The sequence below is a fragment of the Danio rerio genome, chromosome 4, assembly GCF_049306965.1.
Source record: "Danio rerio strain Tuebingen ecotype United States chromosome 4, GRCz12tu, whole genome shotgun sequence".
Taxonomy (NCBI): Eukaryota; Metazoa; Chordata; class Actinopteri; order Cypriniformes; family Danionidae; genus Danio; species Danio rerio.
The window spans coordinates 74880514-74899639 of NC_133179.1; the positions used below are offsets into that span (position 1 = coordinate 74880514).

General features: G+C 38.2%; 2 protein-coding genes across 3 annotated transcripts; both read left to right on the forward strand.

The window, feature by feature from the left end:
• Positions 1 to 253: 253 nt before the first annotated feature.
• ms4a17a.10 (membrane-spanning 4-domains, subfamily A, member 17A.10) lies at positions 254 to 6504 on the forward strand. The gene is made up of 7 exons (NM_001386856.1): positions 254 to 294; positions 696 to 894; positions 1000 to 1095; positions 3740 to 3808; positions 4480 to 4611; positions 5215 to 5328; positions 6103 to 6504. The coding sequence occupies exons 2-7, from the start codon at positions 721 to 723 to the stop codon at positions 6277 to 6279; spliced, it is 762 nt and encodes a 253-aa protein (NP_001373785.1). The 5' UTR covers positions 254 to 294; positions 696 to 720; the 3' UTR covers positions 6280 to 6504.
• A 1505-nt stretch (positions 6505 to 8009) lies between these two features.
• ms4a17a.4 (membrane-spanning 4-domains, subfamily A, member 17A.4) lies at positions 8010 to 17929 on the forward strand. Of its 2 annotated transcripts, none has more exons than XM_073945389.1 (7): positions 8010 to 8062; positions 10765 to 10963; positions 11078 to 11188; positions 14089 to 14157; positions 14765 to 14899; positions 16243 to 16353; positions 16881 to 17928. In XM_073945389.1, the coding sequence occupies exons 2-7, from the start codon at positions 10790 to 10792 to the stop codon at positions 17037 to 17039; spliced, it is 759 nt and encodes a 252-aa protein (XP_073801490.1). In that variant the 5' UTR covers positions 8010 to 8062; positions 10765 to 10789; the 3' UTR covers positions 17040 to 17928.
• The last annotated feature ends 1197 nt before the right edge of the window (positions 17930 to 19126 follow it).

Sequence of the window (19126 nt, forward strand, 5' to 3'; positions counted from 1 at the left end):
AATTTAAAAAAATCCTTAATAAAAAATATAAATGCAAATTCAAGACGTATCTGAAAAAGAATAAGACCTTATGATTTCTCTAATGACTATACGTAAAATCCAAATATACACTATTTGCATATATTGGCATATATCAGATTGTTTTGCTGTATTAACCCCTGGGGTCGGCCAGCTTTGCCATGCATTGTGATTGCACAACTCCTCCTGCTTCCTGTTTCTTTCTGGAAACACTGTGCTTGTGTGGCTTTATATCAGAAGTCTGAAAGCACAGCTGAAGACGGGATTCTGCTTCTGGTAAGACAATACCTTACATAATTGAAAGTACTTATTTTATTGGAGTTTTCTAAAGTAATAATGGATGTGTTTCCTTTACTTGGTAACAAGTGGACCTTGTTTGGCTTTTTTAAATGTAGGTGATGTTGATCATTTTAAACTTAAGCTGTGTTTTTTCCATTGTTTACATATGTGACCATTACACCTCATAAATTACGCTAAATAACAAGGGACTACACATTAGCAGCGTCTACAATACACACTTGAACTGCAGATGTTGCACTGGTTTTACACTGTGAAACACGTCTGTTAATGAACAGTTTCTGGAGTTTTAAACTATATACAGAAAGTTTAAAAAAAATATATAAAGTGTATCTTATTTCAAATGGTATCCTGTTTTGCTTTATTTTGATTTTGTACAGGTTCATTTGATACTCTGAAACTGAAATGTCGACTGTCGGAGCCATGAATCCTTCAACGATTGTCATCCAGCTTCAGCCACTGACACAAACAGCAACTGGGACCAGTTCTTCTGTGCCTGTTCAAATACAGCATGTAGCAGGAGTTTCACCTCTTCAAGGAAATCAGGCCTTTCTTAAAGGCCAACCAAAAGCCCTCGGGGTGAGAAATCTCCCTTAAACCCAGATTACACACATTAACACACAGCATGATACTCTGCTTTACTTCATGAAATACTCTCATCCTTACACTGTACATTCCTCACAGACTGTCCAGATACTGATCGGTCTGTGGATTCTCCTGTTGGGAATCGCGTCTACAGCCATCTTCTACACTGGTGTTCCTTACTGGGCATCTCTGATAGTAAGAAACAATCATACAGTTCAACATGTTGTCCTAGATAACACAAGCTACAGTGGGTAATCAACCAGAATACATCTTACTGTCACATTTACAGACACTAAAAGAACATGTAAATTAGGGATGGGAAGATTAACCGATATGTATCGATACGCGGTCATGCGCGTGCACGATGCGAGTGCACCGGTAGAGCAGCAGAGGATGAATGAAATTTTGGAAGCAAATCGAGATGCATCGGTTTTTGCGAGATGCATCGTTTTTTCCAAGATACAACGTATATTTTTAATATAGAATGTATTTTTTATTTATTAGCAAGTGTTGTCAACCTGTTTTTGGCGCATAATTGAATCGACCTACATAAAGTATGCCTTAGCAACGGACTTGTGGATGTGTACACTTACACTACAACTCAGTGTATAAGGTGTGCGGATGAAGCTAGTGGTGCGCCCTCAGAAAGCGCGAGAAGCAAAACAAACATTTTATTCCCCACTGAGTTTTAAATCTAAAGTATGGCAACATTATGGATTCTGCAAAAAGGATGGACGACTTGACAGGACAGATGCAATTTGCAAAATGTGCCACGCATCTGTAAATACGCGGGCAGTACGACTAATCTGAAATCTCACTTGAAGCGGAGCCACGGTGTTGTTGTGGAAGCATCTGACAGTGTTCCTGCATCCCCGGCTTCCTGCTCTGCTTCAACTGTAGCTACCAGCTCCAAAAGTGGTGAGAAAAGCATTGCAAGTTTTTTTTCCATGCGCAACAGTTCTGCTCGCTCTACGCCAATAACGGATGCTATTGCATTGTTCATCTGCAAAGATATTCAGCCTAGTATCACGGAAAACGAAGGTTTTAAACACCTCCTCCTGTTAATTTGTATTTAATTATATTTTTATTAGCCTGTTGTTTACAGTGACAGTGATGTTTGAAAGCAGCATAACACTGCTAGTTCACCACCTTAAGTTTTGAATATTCAGTGGCAAAATATATCTTTGTAAAACTTGTTTTCATAGTTGAAAAGTTAAATCACAATTCTTGTTGTGCAATGCTAATCCTTTATGTTGAAAGAGTGCAAATATATACATTTATAATATATATTGCACTTATACATTCTGTTTATCTTGAAAATACTTAAATAATATGTGCTATAGGTTCTAAAATGGCCCTCTACTGTAAACTGACTCTCTGGCTCTGAGAGAAAAGTTTGTAAAAAAAAGTCTTGGTTTTGCTTGGTTAATAAATAATCAAACTCATTCAATGGCACAGCATCCTCTTTCACATCATCTCAGAAACTTGATCTAATAAGTTAGTGCTGAATTATCGCATTGTATCGTGATATGGGGGTGAATCGCATCGCAATATGTCACAAATGTATCGCTAATATATCGGATCGTATTCTTTGTATCGAGATGCGTATCGGATTGGCATTATAACTTAGATGCCCAACCCCAATGTAAATGCTTTGTGCACGTTTATTAAGTATCTCGTATTGCCACTAGAGGCAGCACTGAACACACAAACAGACTCCCTGATCTGATATGGAGGACATTGGTGAACAAAGATGCTTTTACTTTATTTTGCACACAAAAGTGTTCCTGGAGCTTCATCTGATTACAGATGAACCACTGAAGTGACATTTGATGATGTTTTTGTTGCTTTTCTGAACTTTAATTGTCTCTGGATCATCACTTTTTATGGAGGATGATCGAGCTTTTAGGTCAAAGTGGGTCCTGCCCATCCAGGGCAGGTGTGGGCCTAGTGAGGGCCAACGTTTTGCCGTTTAACAGACTCTCAAAGGCCTAGCACTGGCAGCCTGCTCTGGGCCCGAGCCCAAATGTGGCCTTAATGGGTTTAACGTGGGCTGATCGCTAGTGTAAGCTACTCACACAGTGACTGTAGCTGTGGGCCGATCGAGAACTCATGAGCTGCTGTTCTCAGCTTGTAAATTACTTTCACACAATTCAAGACAAGTCCATATGAGCATCAACAATTTCCACACAACTTATACAGATGGGGTAAACTACATATGAGCCTATATGAAAGTAAAAAGGGCATTGTGTATATCCTGCCAGAATGGATGAATATTTGAATAGGATTTGGTCCTGCTGTTTTTTTTTAATGTATATTTTTACTCTCTTATGTTTTGCCTTGGTCTTGTCATGGTTGAGGTTGGGAAAGGACAAGGACTCAAGTGCAGTCAATAATGGGTATTTATTAACTATTAAAAAAAACTAAACAAAACAAAAAGGGCAACAAGTACAACCCAGAGGAGGAACAAACTAGACTGGAAAGGAACAGGACATGACATGACTCTTAGGAAAAACGACATATGTAGGACAATAAACTGGCACAGGACAGCAGACATGAGGAGACTATAAAGGAGAAATAATTGGCAAACAAACAGGTGAAAATACTAAACTAACAATGGGTTAACTAGTGCTAGACTGAGCTCTGAGATGGAAAACACCACACCGCACACAAAACACACACCAAGATGGTGCTCATACACAACATACAAGACAAGACAGGACTAGTGTCTGGTTCATGTGACAGTAAACTGTTCATTCTGGTTGAGTATCATGTATATCTGTATATATATATATTTTCCAACATAAGCTTTAAGTGTTGCTCTTCTCTCTGTTCTCAGTACATTATTGCAGGCTCGCTCTCCATTGCTGCTGAAAACAAAATTTTTTCACCAGCCGGTTTATGTTTGGTATGTACACAACACTTGATCTTTTCATGGGTCTAAACACTGGGTGCTTGTAAAATTTGGTGTGTAAGGATTTGTGCATAAATCTTATTTTTTTCTGTGCTAATAGAGTATTGAACACAGACTTTCCATGTAATCACTAAAGCCCTGCTCACACTGTGAGATTTCAGCTACGATTTTGACATCTGAGACAAATTTGTGAAATCCTAAAAGATTCCTGAAATCCCAGGCTAAAATCTGTGATCGTTGGTTTGACATGTTCACAGACAGACACTTCGTGTTTATTGCAATCAGATCTGTGAGGAATCATTTCAGAATGTGAGATAGTGAAAGTGTCACGGGTGGATGATGTCAAACTCCGGGGGTGTTTTCTTTCGTGTTTGGCGCGTCTTCATTGTCGTTCAGTCTGACTTTATGACAGCTGAGATCTTACAGTGTGACATGAGCGCCATGTTCGTGCAGTCTGACATGCTACAATCGTTCAGGATTATAAACAATCCCACTGTGTGAGCCGGCCTTTACTCATACACACGAGTCTTTGGTGCTTAGATCCTGTATTGTATTCATTTGTCAATTCATTTAGATCACTTTCCATATAATCTATCATCTGCTTAACCACAGTGTGTTAACACAACATGCTACAAAACCTTTCTATTTCTGTGTGTCTACTGTAGGTGAGAGCTTCCCTCGGGATGAACATTTTCAGTGCTATAGCTGCGGGCATTTCCATTATTGTGCTTTCACTGAGTTTGGCTTTTGGACCCACCCGCAGTTACTGCACAGATACTTATTGTTATATTCATTTGGTAAGTCATCAACTCTTAAATTGATATCATTTTTGTATTGTTTTATTTTATAATTACAGTAAGATCACTGTGTGACCGGTGCACTTGTGAAAATCAAGCGTAAACAAATATTGTAATTAAAGGTGCCACAGAATGCACTGATACACTGTTTAAATTGATCACTAATATTTACATGTATATGGGGCTTAGGTACGTCCAACATTGCTCCATAAAAATTTTAAAGATTAATTTACAACCAAAGAAATCGGCTCTTGAATGGAAAAGTCTGATTTGACTGAGTATATAGACAAAAGGATTCTTTAATGGTTGTAATGTCTCTAGGAAGTGTTGTGGAAATGGAGTGTGCATCCAAGTGGATTCTAGAGTCAGTGTTTTAGTTTTACACTCACATGATTTACATGACAATGAGGAATCAAGGGGGTTTGAGGTTGAAGGTATGCCATTTGCATGTACTGAAAATGTACGTCTAGGTATGTCCAGATTTTCTTTCTTTGGCACCTTTAAACATCACTTAGTTTCATCAGTATACCTAAAGGGCTACAGACTCTTGACTTCTCTTGTTGTCGTTGTTATCCTTTATGCTCATGTTGAATGTTCTCTCAGACTCTCCTCTCAGGAATCAGTGGTGTGTTGCTGGTGTTCGCCATCCTTGAGTTCTGCATCTCCATCTCCCTGTCTGTGTTTGCCTGTAAAGTCACCTGCTGCTATTATCCTCAGGTGAGAAATACATCATCTGAACCCATCAGATAAATTTAGGCATAAAGGATAAAGCTACTTTTAAAGCTTGAGGTTCTGAGGTTTCACAAGAACCAACAAACCCAATATCTGTCTGTAATTCTTTACTCTTAAATGTTCATACCCTTAAAGTCCATGTGAACCAGAAGTTGCTACAGACTTTTATTTAATTATGATGACTTATTTAATAATTTCACCATTTTGATTAAAGATTGCGAAGACAATTGGCTACTGAGGCGACAGCAACCGATCTCCTGTGTCATGTTACCTTAGGATGAAGAGGTGTCACACATGAAAGTGTGGAGCCGGGGAGTATTGGTTCGGTGGATGGCAGAGGGGTGGTGAGCGGGGCGGAGTGTCGCAGTTGAGGAGTCGCGGAAGAAACCAAAAGTGAAAAGCAGACATGGGAGAAGGGTGGTTTAGGAGGGGGATCGGTAAAATGAGGTGCCAGATCAGATTTCAGAGATTCCGGATCCGGCGTGTTGCGGCACAAATTAAGCCCTGCCTATCAGCCAGTGCACACACAGAGTTTCATGACAGAATTGTTCACTTCAAGACTAACAATGTGCGCTAGCAAAACAAACATTGTAAATCTGGATTTGATGCAGACCAGATAACAAACAATTACAGGTTTTTCTTTTTGTTTTGTTTATTTCATCCAATCTGTTCTGTGTTCACACACAAATAATTGTTGGCGCAATAATTGTTGAACAATAACCAATAACTTAAGCTGACCATGTACATTTTATCCTGCAGATTTCTGTGGTCAACAATCCTTTAATTCAACACCCTCCTGCAGAAATCCCCCAACAGTACATTCAATGTCCTCAAGAAGTCCCCGAACCATGCTTTCAACATCCTCCTGCAGAAGCTCCTCTAGCGTACACTGAAGCAAATAAATGTGAATCAACATCAAAATACGAGGCAGCGTGATGATTTTGCTGCTTTGATGCTGTGAACATTCATTTATACCTTGTCTATCTGATTTGAATAAAGCACATCATCAGATTATGTGTAAAATGTTTATTATAGTCATCAATATAGATATCACTGTGTATTTTACATGTTACATGTGTATTTTTGTGAATTTTCCTAATACCTATGTGTATTTTTTAAATGTTATTTGTTTGTATACTGATAAATTGGATGTTTCATCAATAGCATTGCCTGTGTCTTTTTTTGGCGCAACACAAATAATTGGAGGACAGCAGATTTGGGTTTAGCAACTGATCACGTGATGCAACTGAACATTGTGATCACACTGGTGTGATTGCAGGACACAAAGGGTTAAATGTGTTTTTAACATTGTTTTTATTTCTATGATTCCTCTGCATACCACTAGAAGAAGCCTGTGTACCACCAGCAGTACATATACCACACTTTGAGAATCACTGCTTTAAATCCTAAAAACTTAACAAGTCCTAAGAAAATCTAAATCCTACCCTTGTTGCTTTTCTAGCAGCTGGAACCAGTCTGGCCATTCTCCTCTGGCATCAACAAGGCATTTGCGCCCACAGAACTGCCGCTCACTAGATATTTCCTCTTTGTCGGAGCATTCTCTGTAAACCCAAGAGATGGTTGTGCGTGAAAGTCCCAGTAGATCAGCAGTTTCTGAAATACTCAGACCAGCTTGTTTGGCACCAACAACCATGCCACAGTCAAAGTCACTTAAATCCCCTTTTTTCCCCATTCTGATGCTCGCTTTAAACTGCAGCAGATCGTCTGTAGCAGGTAGGTCACGTGACCCTGACAAAATGGCAGATGTAGTACGTTTGTACTTTTCACATTCATACGGTATAGAACATACTTTTCTAACGGCCGAGTAGTATGTTTAAAATTTAAATGCAGTACCTACTGAGTAGTAGGCAGTTTCAGACGCAGCCTAGTTCTGCTAACAGACTGGTATACATTATTATCGGCAGCCCATTGATCTTCATTTAGTTTGCACTCAAGAGTCTCTTTGAACTGGAGCATCATATTCATAGATATTCTCCACTGTTAGAAGATGTAGTAGTGTGTGTGTATACTGTATAAAGAGTCATATTTTCAACTCAGGCAATGTTATCGGGTTCTTTTAATCTGGTGTCCATAGCTAAAAGGAAAAAAAGGTTACATATGCCACAAAGGATTATGACAGGTCTGAAAGCAAATGAGGGTTCAACACAGTAGTACATATCTATGTTTGTGTATGTGTGTGTATGTATGTATGTATGTATGTGTATGTATATACACAAATGGAATTTCAAGTGTATATATATATATATATATATATATATATATATATATATATATATATATATATATATATATATATATATATATATATATATATATATACACTTGAAATTCCATTTGTGTTTAATAAAAAGTTGAGAGAAGATTTTCTCCAATGTGAAAGTATTAGTAATTTATTATATACAAAGGCATAATTCAATATACAGAGGTCTGGGTCCTCACAGATAAGTCCTATTAATTATACAATGCTATCCAAGGCTCATATCAGGCACGTAACGTTAGGAGCCCAATAAAGAGCAAATATATAGATGGAAAAAAACAAGCCGAGAGCTTGAGGGAGAGGCTCTTTACCTGCGGCCATTCTGCAGAAAACTCCTCCTGCTTCCTGTCTCTTTCTGGGAATCACTGCGCTGGTGTAAAGTTACAGCAGAAGAGAAAGTCAAAGCACAGTTGAAGACGGGATTCTGCTTCAGGTAAGACAGTACGTTACATACTAAAATACTTATTATATCTGTGTTTACTAAAGTAATAATAATGGATGTGTTTCCTTTATTTGGTAACAAGTGGACCTTAAATGGCTTTTAAAATGTAGGTGATGTTGATCATTTTAAACTTGAGCTGTGATTTTTCCATTGATTAAACACTCGTGATCATTACACCTCTGTTCATTAAAAAAGTTTCTGTATTTTGTGTGCTTTATGTTGATTTCTGGTGGTGAATTGCATTATGGGATGTTGATCTCTGCTCTGACCACTTTTGATGTTGAAAATTCAACTCTACAGTTTAACACAGTGACTTTAGACTACGTTCACACTGCAGGTCAATGTGGTCTGAATCTGATGTTTTTGCCCACATGTGACTCAGATCTGTTTTGGTCATGGCAGTGTGAACAGCCCAAACCGCATGGCATCTGATCTTTTCAATTCTGATTTGTGCCACTTTCATACGTGGTGTTAAATCTGATACAAGTCTGGTGTTTTGTGTGAACAGGTATGTAAGAATTAGTGTGACTTTTACATCCTCTTTGATCGACACACGTTATTATTCTGTACTAGTTTGTGCTTTGAGGTGGCTCAGTAGTACTGTCGACTCACAGCAAGGTTGCTGGTTTGAGTCCTGGCTTGGTCAGGTGGTGTTTTTGTGTGGAGTTTGCATATTCTCTCCGTATTGGCGTTTGTTTCCTCCAGGTGCTCCAGTTTCCCCCACAGACAAACACATGTGCTAACGAATCCCTCTCTACCTTTACATTCACAGCAAGTGTAAGGTGCAAAAACTAGTTTGACCCACTTTTTGATGATCTGCACTAACATTAAGGCTTGGGGAGGGTTTATGATGTGTTTGTGAGTAAGAACTTTTTATCTGAGCAAGATGCTGAATTTTTGGCAGCTGTACATCATTTTTTATTTGGTTTGTACATTTCAACAGTCTCCATGACCACCACAGCATCTGCTCAGGATAGGGCCTGGTCCAGGATTATGGAAACCTTGGGAATAAGAAAAACAGACTAACATAAGCGCAGATGACGATCAAACTATAATGTCACAGTCCTTTAGAGACACAAGTTTTACCACAAAATTAGCATTTTTTTAATTACGAATGTGGGTGATGATCCATACGTTAGCATGGTTTAGGAAAGGCTATGCGAAATGTACCTTTATCATAGCGTTTGCTCTTAGTTTTAAACTGTTAAGAGATATAAGGGAGCTAACGTAAATAATAACAAATGTTTAAATACATGTATAATATGTAAATGTATATTAAATATGCAATGTAATATATATTTGATGAGAGGAAACCTGGATCTTTAGTATTTCTGCACGTACATGGATGAATATTTTAAGGGAGGGCAACAGGCTTCATTTGACTCATGCACTGTGTAAATGTATAATAAGTCTGGAATTGTTTGTACATGTTTCCTATTCAATGTATTGTTTTCAAGATTCATATCCTACATTATATAATATACATTTGTTGACATCCATACATGAGTATATGCCCCTATATATATATATATATATATATATATATATATATATATATATGTGTGTGTGTGTGTGTGTGTGTGTGTATATATATATATATATATATATATATATATATATATATATATATATATATATATATATATATATATACATACACACACACACACACACATATACATATATACATATACATATACACATATATATATATATATATATATATATATATATATATATATATATATACACATACACAGTTGAAGTCAGATTTATTTGTCCCCCCTGTTTATTTTTCCCCCAATTTCTGTTTAACAGAGAGAGATTGTTCAAAAAATATATTTATAATAATATTTATATATAATCAAACTTATGAAGAAAGCACAAGTTATTAAAAAAAACATTATTTTTGTTGTATTTTTAAGTTAATTTGATTAAATATTTAGAAATCAGTGGATTACCGGCGCAAATACTTGGTTAAATTGCTACTTTTTTACTGGCATTCAGAGTGCTTTTGGTGATCAATGCATTGTCACTTTAGTTAAACATAAGCAGCACCACAAAAATAGACCTGGCACCGTAACAATGTGGTGTGAAAGCTGTGTCTGGATACACTTTAAATAAAAAACCCATTCCGGAGTGCTGCTGTCACGTTAGCGTGATCAAAAACAACAAAACGGGAACAAAAAAAGATTGCGGATTCAAGTGCAGATTTAATAGATATTTAGTGCAGAAAACAGTGACAAAAATCCAAAATATCAAAAAGCAAAGTAACAAATAAACAACAAAACAAGAACTAGACTTTGGCAAAATACGAGGCAAGATCAGGAACAACAACTTGGAAAAAAGACTTACTGGGAACAAGAAGACGAAGTAGACAACGACGCGATGATAAACAACGGTGGAATAATGGAATATATAGTCCAGATAATCAACGGTAACACAGAACAGGTGTGATGACAGGTCAGTGTATATGTTCCGGTGAATGCGCATGGTATGTATGGAATTGTAGTCTTTCTCGGACGCTGTAGTGCCTACTGAGTCCTGGTGCACTACAGCGCCCTCAGGTGGTCAGCTGCAGCTCATGTTTTCAGACGTAAACACACATTCTGTCAAAGATAAGCTGAAGACAAAAGGTTTACCAGTGTCTATATTGTCCTGATAATGGTATCCTCTTTTGCTTTATTTTGATTTTGTACAGGTTCATTTGATACTCTGAAACTGAAATGGCGACTGTCGGAGCTATGAATCCTTCAACGATTGTCATCCAGCTTCAGCCACTGACACAAACAGCAACTGTGACCAGTTCTTCTGTGCCTGTGCGCATACAGCGTGTAGCAGGAGTTTCACCTCTTCAAGGAATTCAGGCCTTTCTGAGAGGCCAACCGAAAGCCCTCGGGGTGAGAAATCTCCCTTAAACCCAGATAACACACATTAACACACAGCATGTTATTCTGCTTTACTTCATGAAATACTCTTGTTCTTCTTACACTGTTCTCTCTTATTCCTCACAGACTGTGCAGATAATGATCGGTGTGTTGACCTTGTTGTTTGGAATCGCGTCTATAGGTTATGAAATGTTTTTCTTCATCAACACTGGTGTTTCTTACTGGGCATCTCTGATAGTAAGAAACAATCATACAGTTTAACATGTTGTCCTAGATAACACAAGCTACAGTGGGTAATCAAGCAGAATACATCTTACTGTCACATTCACAGACACTAAAAGAACATGTAAATGCTTTGTGCACATGTTTATTAAATTATTAATTATTTTTGATCCTCCACACTGATCAAGGAGAATGCTTACACTTGCATAGTGTTTGCCAGAAGATCTGCCATCTACTAGATGAACGGTGTGTCTGTACACTCACCAGCTGATGTTCCTTCGAGCGAACTATCAGTGAGATGAATAACATCAGATGTTTACATTGACTGTGCTGTTAAAGAAGATCGCTACAGCTTTAATATCATCCCTTTGATTCCCCACTTTAATTAGTGACATTGTTTTGAATAAAACTGTGGAAAGAGAAACATCCTTGTCTACCAGTGTGGCAATGTGGCAGTGAAATTCATATTCTGGTTGAGTACCATATACAGAGGTGGGTAGAGTCTCCAAAATATATACTCAAGTAAAAGTAACAATCTTAAAATACCCAATGAAAAAAATACTTAAGTAAATAGTAACTATTTACTTTTGCTTTATATATATACCATCTTATGTTAAAAATAACACTTAAATGTAATATGTTTAATGATTAACAACCTAAATTACTAATATGTACAGGGATAATCAGTTATTCCATTAAACAGCTACTTGGTTATCCCATAGCATAGTTTTATTTTTATTTTTTCAAAATGTGGACCTTTTTGCACTTATTCACCTCATTTACAATGTATGATATTTAAATACTGTATTTTAGTGACATTTCAATCACTATTTTTAGCTGGATTAGCTTGTTAGATCGTCATCATGACACATTTAATGTACCAAATTATTTCATAAAGATTTAAAATAAATAAAAATGCACAAATTTATTTTAATACATTTTTTAAAATTATTCGTTTGTATTTATTGTATTTGTATTATATTTATTTATTTATTTTAAAATACAAATTTATTACATCATAAATCATGACAAAAAAATAGGAATCTGTTGAAGTTTTCAATTAAAAACTGCCTTAGCCTACAAACCGGCCAGAACATTCAGCTGTCCTCAGTCAGAATTTAGCTGTTTGAATAATAAAAAGTTAAAACAGGATAATAATACTAAAAGAGCTTCACAATTTTTCTAGCCTCTCTTGTAAAAAAAGCACATTTACTGTGATTGGAAATTCATGGATTACAAAAATAGCCAAATTAGTTTTCACATTAGTTTTCATATAGGATTTTGCTTGGCCTTAAGCCTTTTTTTAAAAGATTAATTCCACTATTTATGATGGCATAGCAGTCAAATTAAGGAAAATGAGCTCATGTATGGGACAAATTATTAACCTTTGTCATTGAGGGGTGGGTCTTTTGAACGACCCGAACCCCCCTGGCTATGGGCCTGCATAGTTACCATTGCTAAGATTCAAATTGGTATAATTTGGATCCTTACTGCTACTGTTTTCAGGTTGGAGCTGGAATTCATGTATATGCTGCGATGTCAGTTCAATGTACAGTGTGCATCGCATTATCAAACTATTCCTGTTGACATCTTGGAGTGAAAACAGACTGAACTTTAGCCCGGGTGACCTGGTCCGATAAACTGTCCCCAACCCTAATGCCGAGTTCAGACTGCATGGTTTTCCAACTAGTCGTGTCACAGATGTTTTCACACTGCTTGACTATCTGGGCTGGCGTTTCGTCGCTGCTTTGTTTACACTGCAAGATGGTTCAGCGACAGGGACTTTCAGATTGCATGACTTTACTATAGGGTGAATCGCCGACAACTTCGTCCAAACTACGTCTCACAGCCAAAAACACGTAGTGTGTTTTTTGTTATTAACTAGATAATGAGAAAGAAGCCTTTAATGGGGGAGAACATGTACATGTTTGCTCACCTAGGTTTAAAGGGAATTCGCCATTTCTCCTCAACTTAAGTTGATAATAAACTAATTTCTCTCTGTATGAAACGTCAAACAGACACGGTTGCTCCTGAGTCCTGTCAAACCTCCACTGGTTTTTCCTCCATTTTGTTGGTCCAATTAAACCGAAAAAGAGCGCTTTTAACTTCTCCCCCAGCCTCCCGCTGGCCTGCAGCAGGTACACATACACGCACACACAAGTGAAAGCTGCTCTCTCATTGGCTGTAGGCGATCGCTGATGTTATTTTCAGTCAAAACTCAATTCACACGGCATGATTTGAATCGCCGACAGCTCCAGATAATCAGCACGCCAAATATCTCACAGGCATCGGCGACTCATTGGCGAATCTCTCAGATCGCGTCTTTGATCGTTCATACTGTGTGATTGTCACTCACGTGCACGAGCAGCGATTTGCCTGTGATTTCAGGCATTTGTCGGCGATTTCTCAAAACCTGTCGGCGAGCCAAAATCGGGGCTAAAATCACGCAGTCTGAACTAGGCATAACCCAACAGCATGACCGTCTTTCTCGGAACTGCAGATAGCCATGGCGTGACCGCAGTATAAACTCGCACGTCTCCCTCGACTTCAGCCATCATTCCAACACAGGCGCGCACGTGCTCTAACCAAAAGCATGAGACGCGTCTTTATAACAACGTATCGCGGCACAACCATTCCAATGCGGCGCCTCGTGATATTTGTAAACAAAACATATTCATTATATTTATTTTCATTTGACAGTAACGGAGGAACGGCAAAAAATGTAGCAGAGTACTGATTTTTCTCTAATAATTTACTTGAGTAAGAGTAAAAGTACACCTATTTAAATGTACTCAAAGTACACGTTATCCAACATTTTTATTCATGTAAATGTAATTCGTTGCTACCCACCTCTGACCATGTATATCTGTATATATATATTCCAACATAAGTTTTGCTCTTCTCTCTGTTCTCAGTACATTACTGCAGGCTCGCTCTCCATTGCTGCTGAAACCAATATTATTTCACCAGCCGGTTTATGTTTGGTATGTACACAACACTTGTACTTTTCAAGAGTCTAAACACTGGATGCTTGTAAAATTTGGTCTCAAATTATTGGTTTTATAAAGACTCGGACTATTTTCTCTCTGAACACATAGAAGCTTTTTAATTAACTGTCTAACATCTGAATCACATCAGGTGAAAATACCGCAACTGTATATATCTATAACAACAGCGCCCCGCAGTGGTCACACCTAAAACACACACACCACTGCTTCAATAACAGCATTTAACTAAGACGGAAAATAAAGCATATCCTGGACTAAATGAGCAAACATTGTGATAAGAGTGCTGTCCAACACTAATCTCCTGTGTGGAGTTGTGGTGTATTATAAACCTGATGCGGGAGCTGAAACAGTGTTGATCATAACTCATCACATTTACAAGCAAATGTTCAGTGATAAGACTTTCTACAGAGAGACTTTCCATGTAGTCACTTACTCATACACGAGTCTCTGGTGCTTAGATCCTGTATTGTATTCATTTGTCAATTCATTTAGATCACTTTCCATATAATCTATCATCTGCTTAACCACAGTGTGTTAACACAACATGATACAAAACCTTTCTATTTCTGTGTGTCTACTGTAGGTGAGAGCTTCCCTCGGGATGAACATTTTCAGTGCTATAGCTGCGGGCATTTCCATTATTGTGATTTCAGTAAATTTGGCTTTTGCGCCCGTCTTCGGTTTCTGTGGACACCCTGATTATTATTTTAGTGAAAGGGTAAGTCATCAACTCTTACATTGATATATATTTCTGTGTACACTTTATTTTATAATTACAGTAAGATCACTTGTGAAAATCAAGCGTAATCTGCACTCATCTGTCCAATGCTGTCCAGAACCTGACACGATATTACTGTTCATTTACACTGGATACACATATTGAAATTAAAGTGGCCACAGAATGTGTTGACACATTGTTTAAAATGTTCTCTGATATATACAAGGTCAAAATTTCTTCATAAATGAATGTATAGGGATATTTACAACCAAAGAAATGGGGTATATGCAGAGCTAGTGCAGTTCCCATGCTGATACACTTCCGGTGAGCTGTTATTGTGAACTTTTTCCCATTTTATATGGTTCCTTATACAGCATCGATGTTGTGATGTCATTAAAATATATTCAATTAAATAAACTTAAGCATTTATTTAGTTGCTCAAGCGTAAAACGAGACAAAAAGCCGTTTACTCGTATGTAATCACTCTAGTAAATGTTGGGGAAATGGGAAATGAGTTAGAGTTTTAGTTTCACACTCACATGATTTACATGACAATGAGGAAACAAGGGTGTTGGAGGTTCAAGGTGTTAGATTTGGCTTAACCGTTCTTGGGTGGCTCGCTAATGTATTAGATGACTCTAATATAGAGGTGGCCAACCCTGTTCCTGGAGAGCCACCTTCCTGCAGATTTCAGTTGCAACCCATATCAAACACACCTGAACCAATTAATTAGGACCTGAACACCACGTGATAATTACAGGCAGGTGTGTTTGATATGAGTTACAACTGAAATCTGCAGGAACAGGGTTGGCCACCCCTGCTCTAATACATAAAATAAGTAAGCTGACCAAAGTTCTTACGGGGAGAAGACTTTATTGAAGACAAAGAATAGTGCAGTTCCTCAGCAGTGATGTTGACTTGTCGGTCTTCAAGTAACTTAACCCAAAGTACTGTCTGTAAGACATACTAGCATCAAACAAACCATTCTGTGTTTACGAGGCTCAGCAGGACCCTCTTATCAGATATTTCAGCTGTTGTTTTGCGTATTCCCTATTGAGATTGTAAAGGGTCAATTAGTTCACACCTATCAGATTGTGGGGGTTGAGGCACAGGTCACCTCATCATATCACATCAGAGTTTAATCAATGTAAATGCAACTGAACTAAAATAAACACAATCTTTCAAAGGTATGGCATTTGCATGTACTGAAAATGTATGTCAAGATTTTCGATCTATGGCACCTTTAAACATCACTTAGCTTCATCAGTATACCTAAAGGACTACAGACTCTTGACTTCTCTTGTTATCGTTATCCTTTATGCTCATGTTGAATGTTCTCTCAGACTCTCCTCTCAGGAATCAGTGGTGTGTTGCTGGTGTTCGCCATCCTTGAGTTCATCTCCATCTCCCTGTCTGTGTTTGCCTGTAAAGCCACCTCTTGCTGTAAACCTAAGGTGAGAAATACATCAGCTGAACCCATCAGAGAAATTTAGGAGTAAAGGATAAAGCTACTTTTAAGGCTTGAGGTTCTGAGGTTTCACAAGAACCAACAAACCCAATATCTGTCTGTAATTCTTTAATCTTAAATGTCCAAACCCTTAAAGTCCATGTGAACCAGAAGTTGCTGCAGACTTTATTTAAATATGATGACTTATTTAATAATTTCACCATTTTGATTAAAGATTGCGAAGACAATTGGCTACTGAGGCGACAGTAACCGATCTCCTGCGCCATGAAAATATTGACGTAGGAGCCGATTAGGTGACCAAAGACAGAACTGAAATCTGAATTAATTAGTTTAATTCATCCTATCTCTGTTCCGTATTCACACACAAACCACATTACAACAATTTGTGAATTATTGATTTGTGAAGTAAAAATTTAATGTGTGCTGTAAACGTGTGAGGAACTGGGTAATGGAGCAATAATTGTTGAAAACTAACCAATAACTTAAGCTGACCATGTACATTTTATCCTGCAGATTCCTGTGAACAGCAACCCTTTAATTCAACACCCTCCTGCAGAAATGCCCCCACAGTACATTCAATGTCCTCAAGAAGTCCCCGAACCATGCTTTCAACATCCTCCTGCAGAATCTCCCCCAGCGTACACTGAAGCAAATAAATGTGAATCAACATGAAAAACAGGGCAGCATATTGGTTCTGCTGCTTTGATGCTGTGACGATTCTAGTTCCCTTGTGTATCTGATCTGAATAAATCACATCATCAGATTATGTGTAAAATTATCAGTCATCAACATATCACTGTGTATTTTACATGTGTAGTTTTGCTACTATCTATGTGTATTTTTTAAATGTTGTTTGTTTGTAAATACTGATAAATTTGAAAAAAAAAAAACTGAAAAACCACACTGATAATCACTTAATCCTAAAAACCTAAGAAATCCTAAGAAAATCCTACCCTTCCTGCCTTTCTATCAGCTGGAACCAGTCTGGCCATTCTCCTCTGACTTCTGGCATCAACAAAGCATTTGCGCCCACAGAACTGCCGCTCACTAGATATTTCCTCTTTGTCGGAGCATTCTCTGTAAACCCAAGATATGGTTGTGCGTGAAAATCCCAGTAGATCAGCAATTTCTGAAATACTCAGACTAGCTTGTTTGGCACCAACAATCATGCCACAGTCAAAGTCACCTATGCCTTGTTTCCACTGACTGGTACAGTACGGTACGGTTCGAGTTGGTACGGGTCACCTTTATCAGGCTTGCGTTTCCACTATAAAGGGTACCCTTTTGGTGGGTGTGGTGTATGACAGAAAGTTTCAGTCGCATCATTTTCGCTCGAGGAAATGTCTACAATAAAGCTGCACAGGTCGCTCACATATCATCTGAAAAGCACTTCTCACAAAACAGATGCTTTACACACACAAATACTTCTGTATAAATGTTCATCACTAACTTTTCTATAAACAGGAGTTGATTGTAACTGCAGATCAATGACCGTGTGAAATAGCCTACTGTAACGTCTGTAATTGTATAAAATAAATAAATAAATGAACATATATGAACACATACAGACACTTACTGTCTCCGATATGTAACCAGCTACAGAAAAACTACACACAGCAGACATGTTGTTCTTAATTAGGTTCAAAACAACACAAAGTATATATGTCATTTTCGCGTTTGTCATCTTCTCACGGGATCGGGTTTCCAAAGCACGTCAATAATCAAGCACACATTATTATTGTCAGCTCAAGAAGTTTGTTATTTCAGATATAGATGCGCGGCAAGCGCAAGGAAGAAAGCGAAACCGCTTGCGTGTATTTCCAACATGGCGGGTCCTTTGTTTACATTCTGGCTTGTTGTAAGTGAATGACGTATCTCTTCTGTAAACCAATATCGTTCAGCTGCGCGTCTAGCTCCGCCTTTTGGTACCCTTTCCTGTGTTTGGGACCCTTTCGAAAGGGTCCCGAAAAAGTGGTACAGTACAGTTTGGTTCGGTACCCCTTTTGACAGTGGAAACGGCCATAAAAGCGTACCAAACCAAACCGTAGCATACCACTCATTGGAAACAGGCCATTAAATCCCCTTTCCTCCCCATTCTGATGCTTGCTTTGACCTGCAGCAGATCCTCTTGACCACCCTAGTAGCAAAGAATTCTGGCCCAGATTTGGCATAAAGCTGGCACAGCAGGCATTCATCCGGCACTGGCATACAGCATGTGGCCAAACATGGCCCGGGTTTGGTAGAGGTGGCACAGTCTTTAAGGCGGCACACAAGATTTGGACCAGATGGAAAACGTAGTATTTGGCCCAGATTTAAACATGTGATAAGCGGGCCATGTGAGTTTGGCCAGTCTTGACCCACATTTAAAATACACTAAAATCATTTTTGAGTAAAGAAAAAAAATTCTACCAATCAGGTCACTTTGAGAAAAAGCGTGCCATAGTGTCCCTAAAGCGCATCACTCAATGGGTTTATCACTTTCATTGCAATCGTGACACACCAACCTATCTGGCCCAGTTCAGGCCCAGTTATGAGTTATTAACTTGGCTGAGACTTGGCCCAGATATGGTCTGTGTTTGGCCCTTGTCTGGAAGCCAGATTTGGTCCAGTCATGTACCGTAATTCACTGCGGCATGTGGGCCAAGCAAAACCTGATTGTGTGGGCCAGAGCTGGGCCAGAGAAATTTTGCTATGTGGGCATGTCTACATGCCTAAATGCCATGTGATTGGATTTAATGTTTTGTTCATGAAATGTTTTG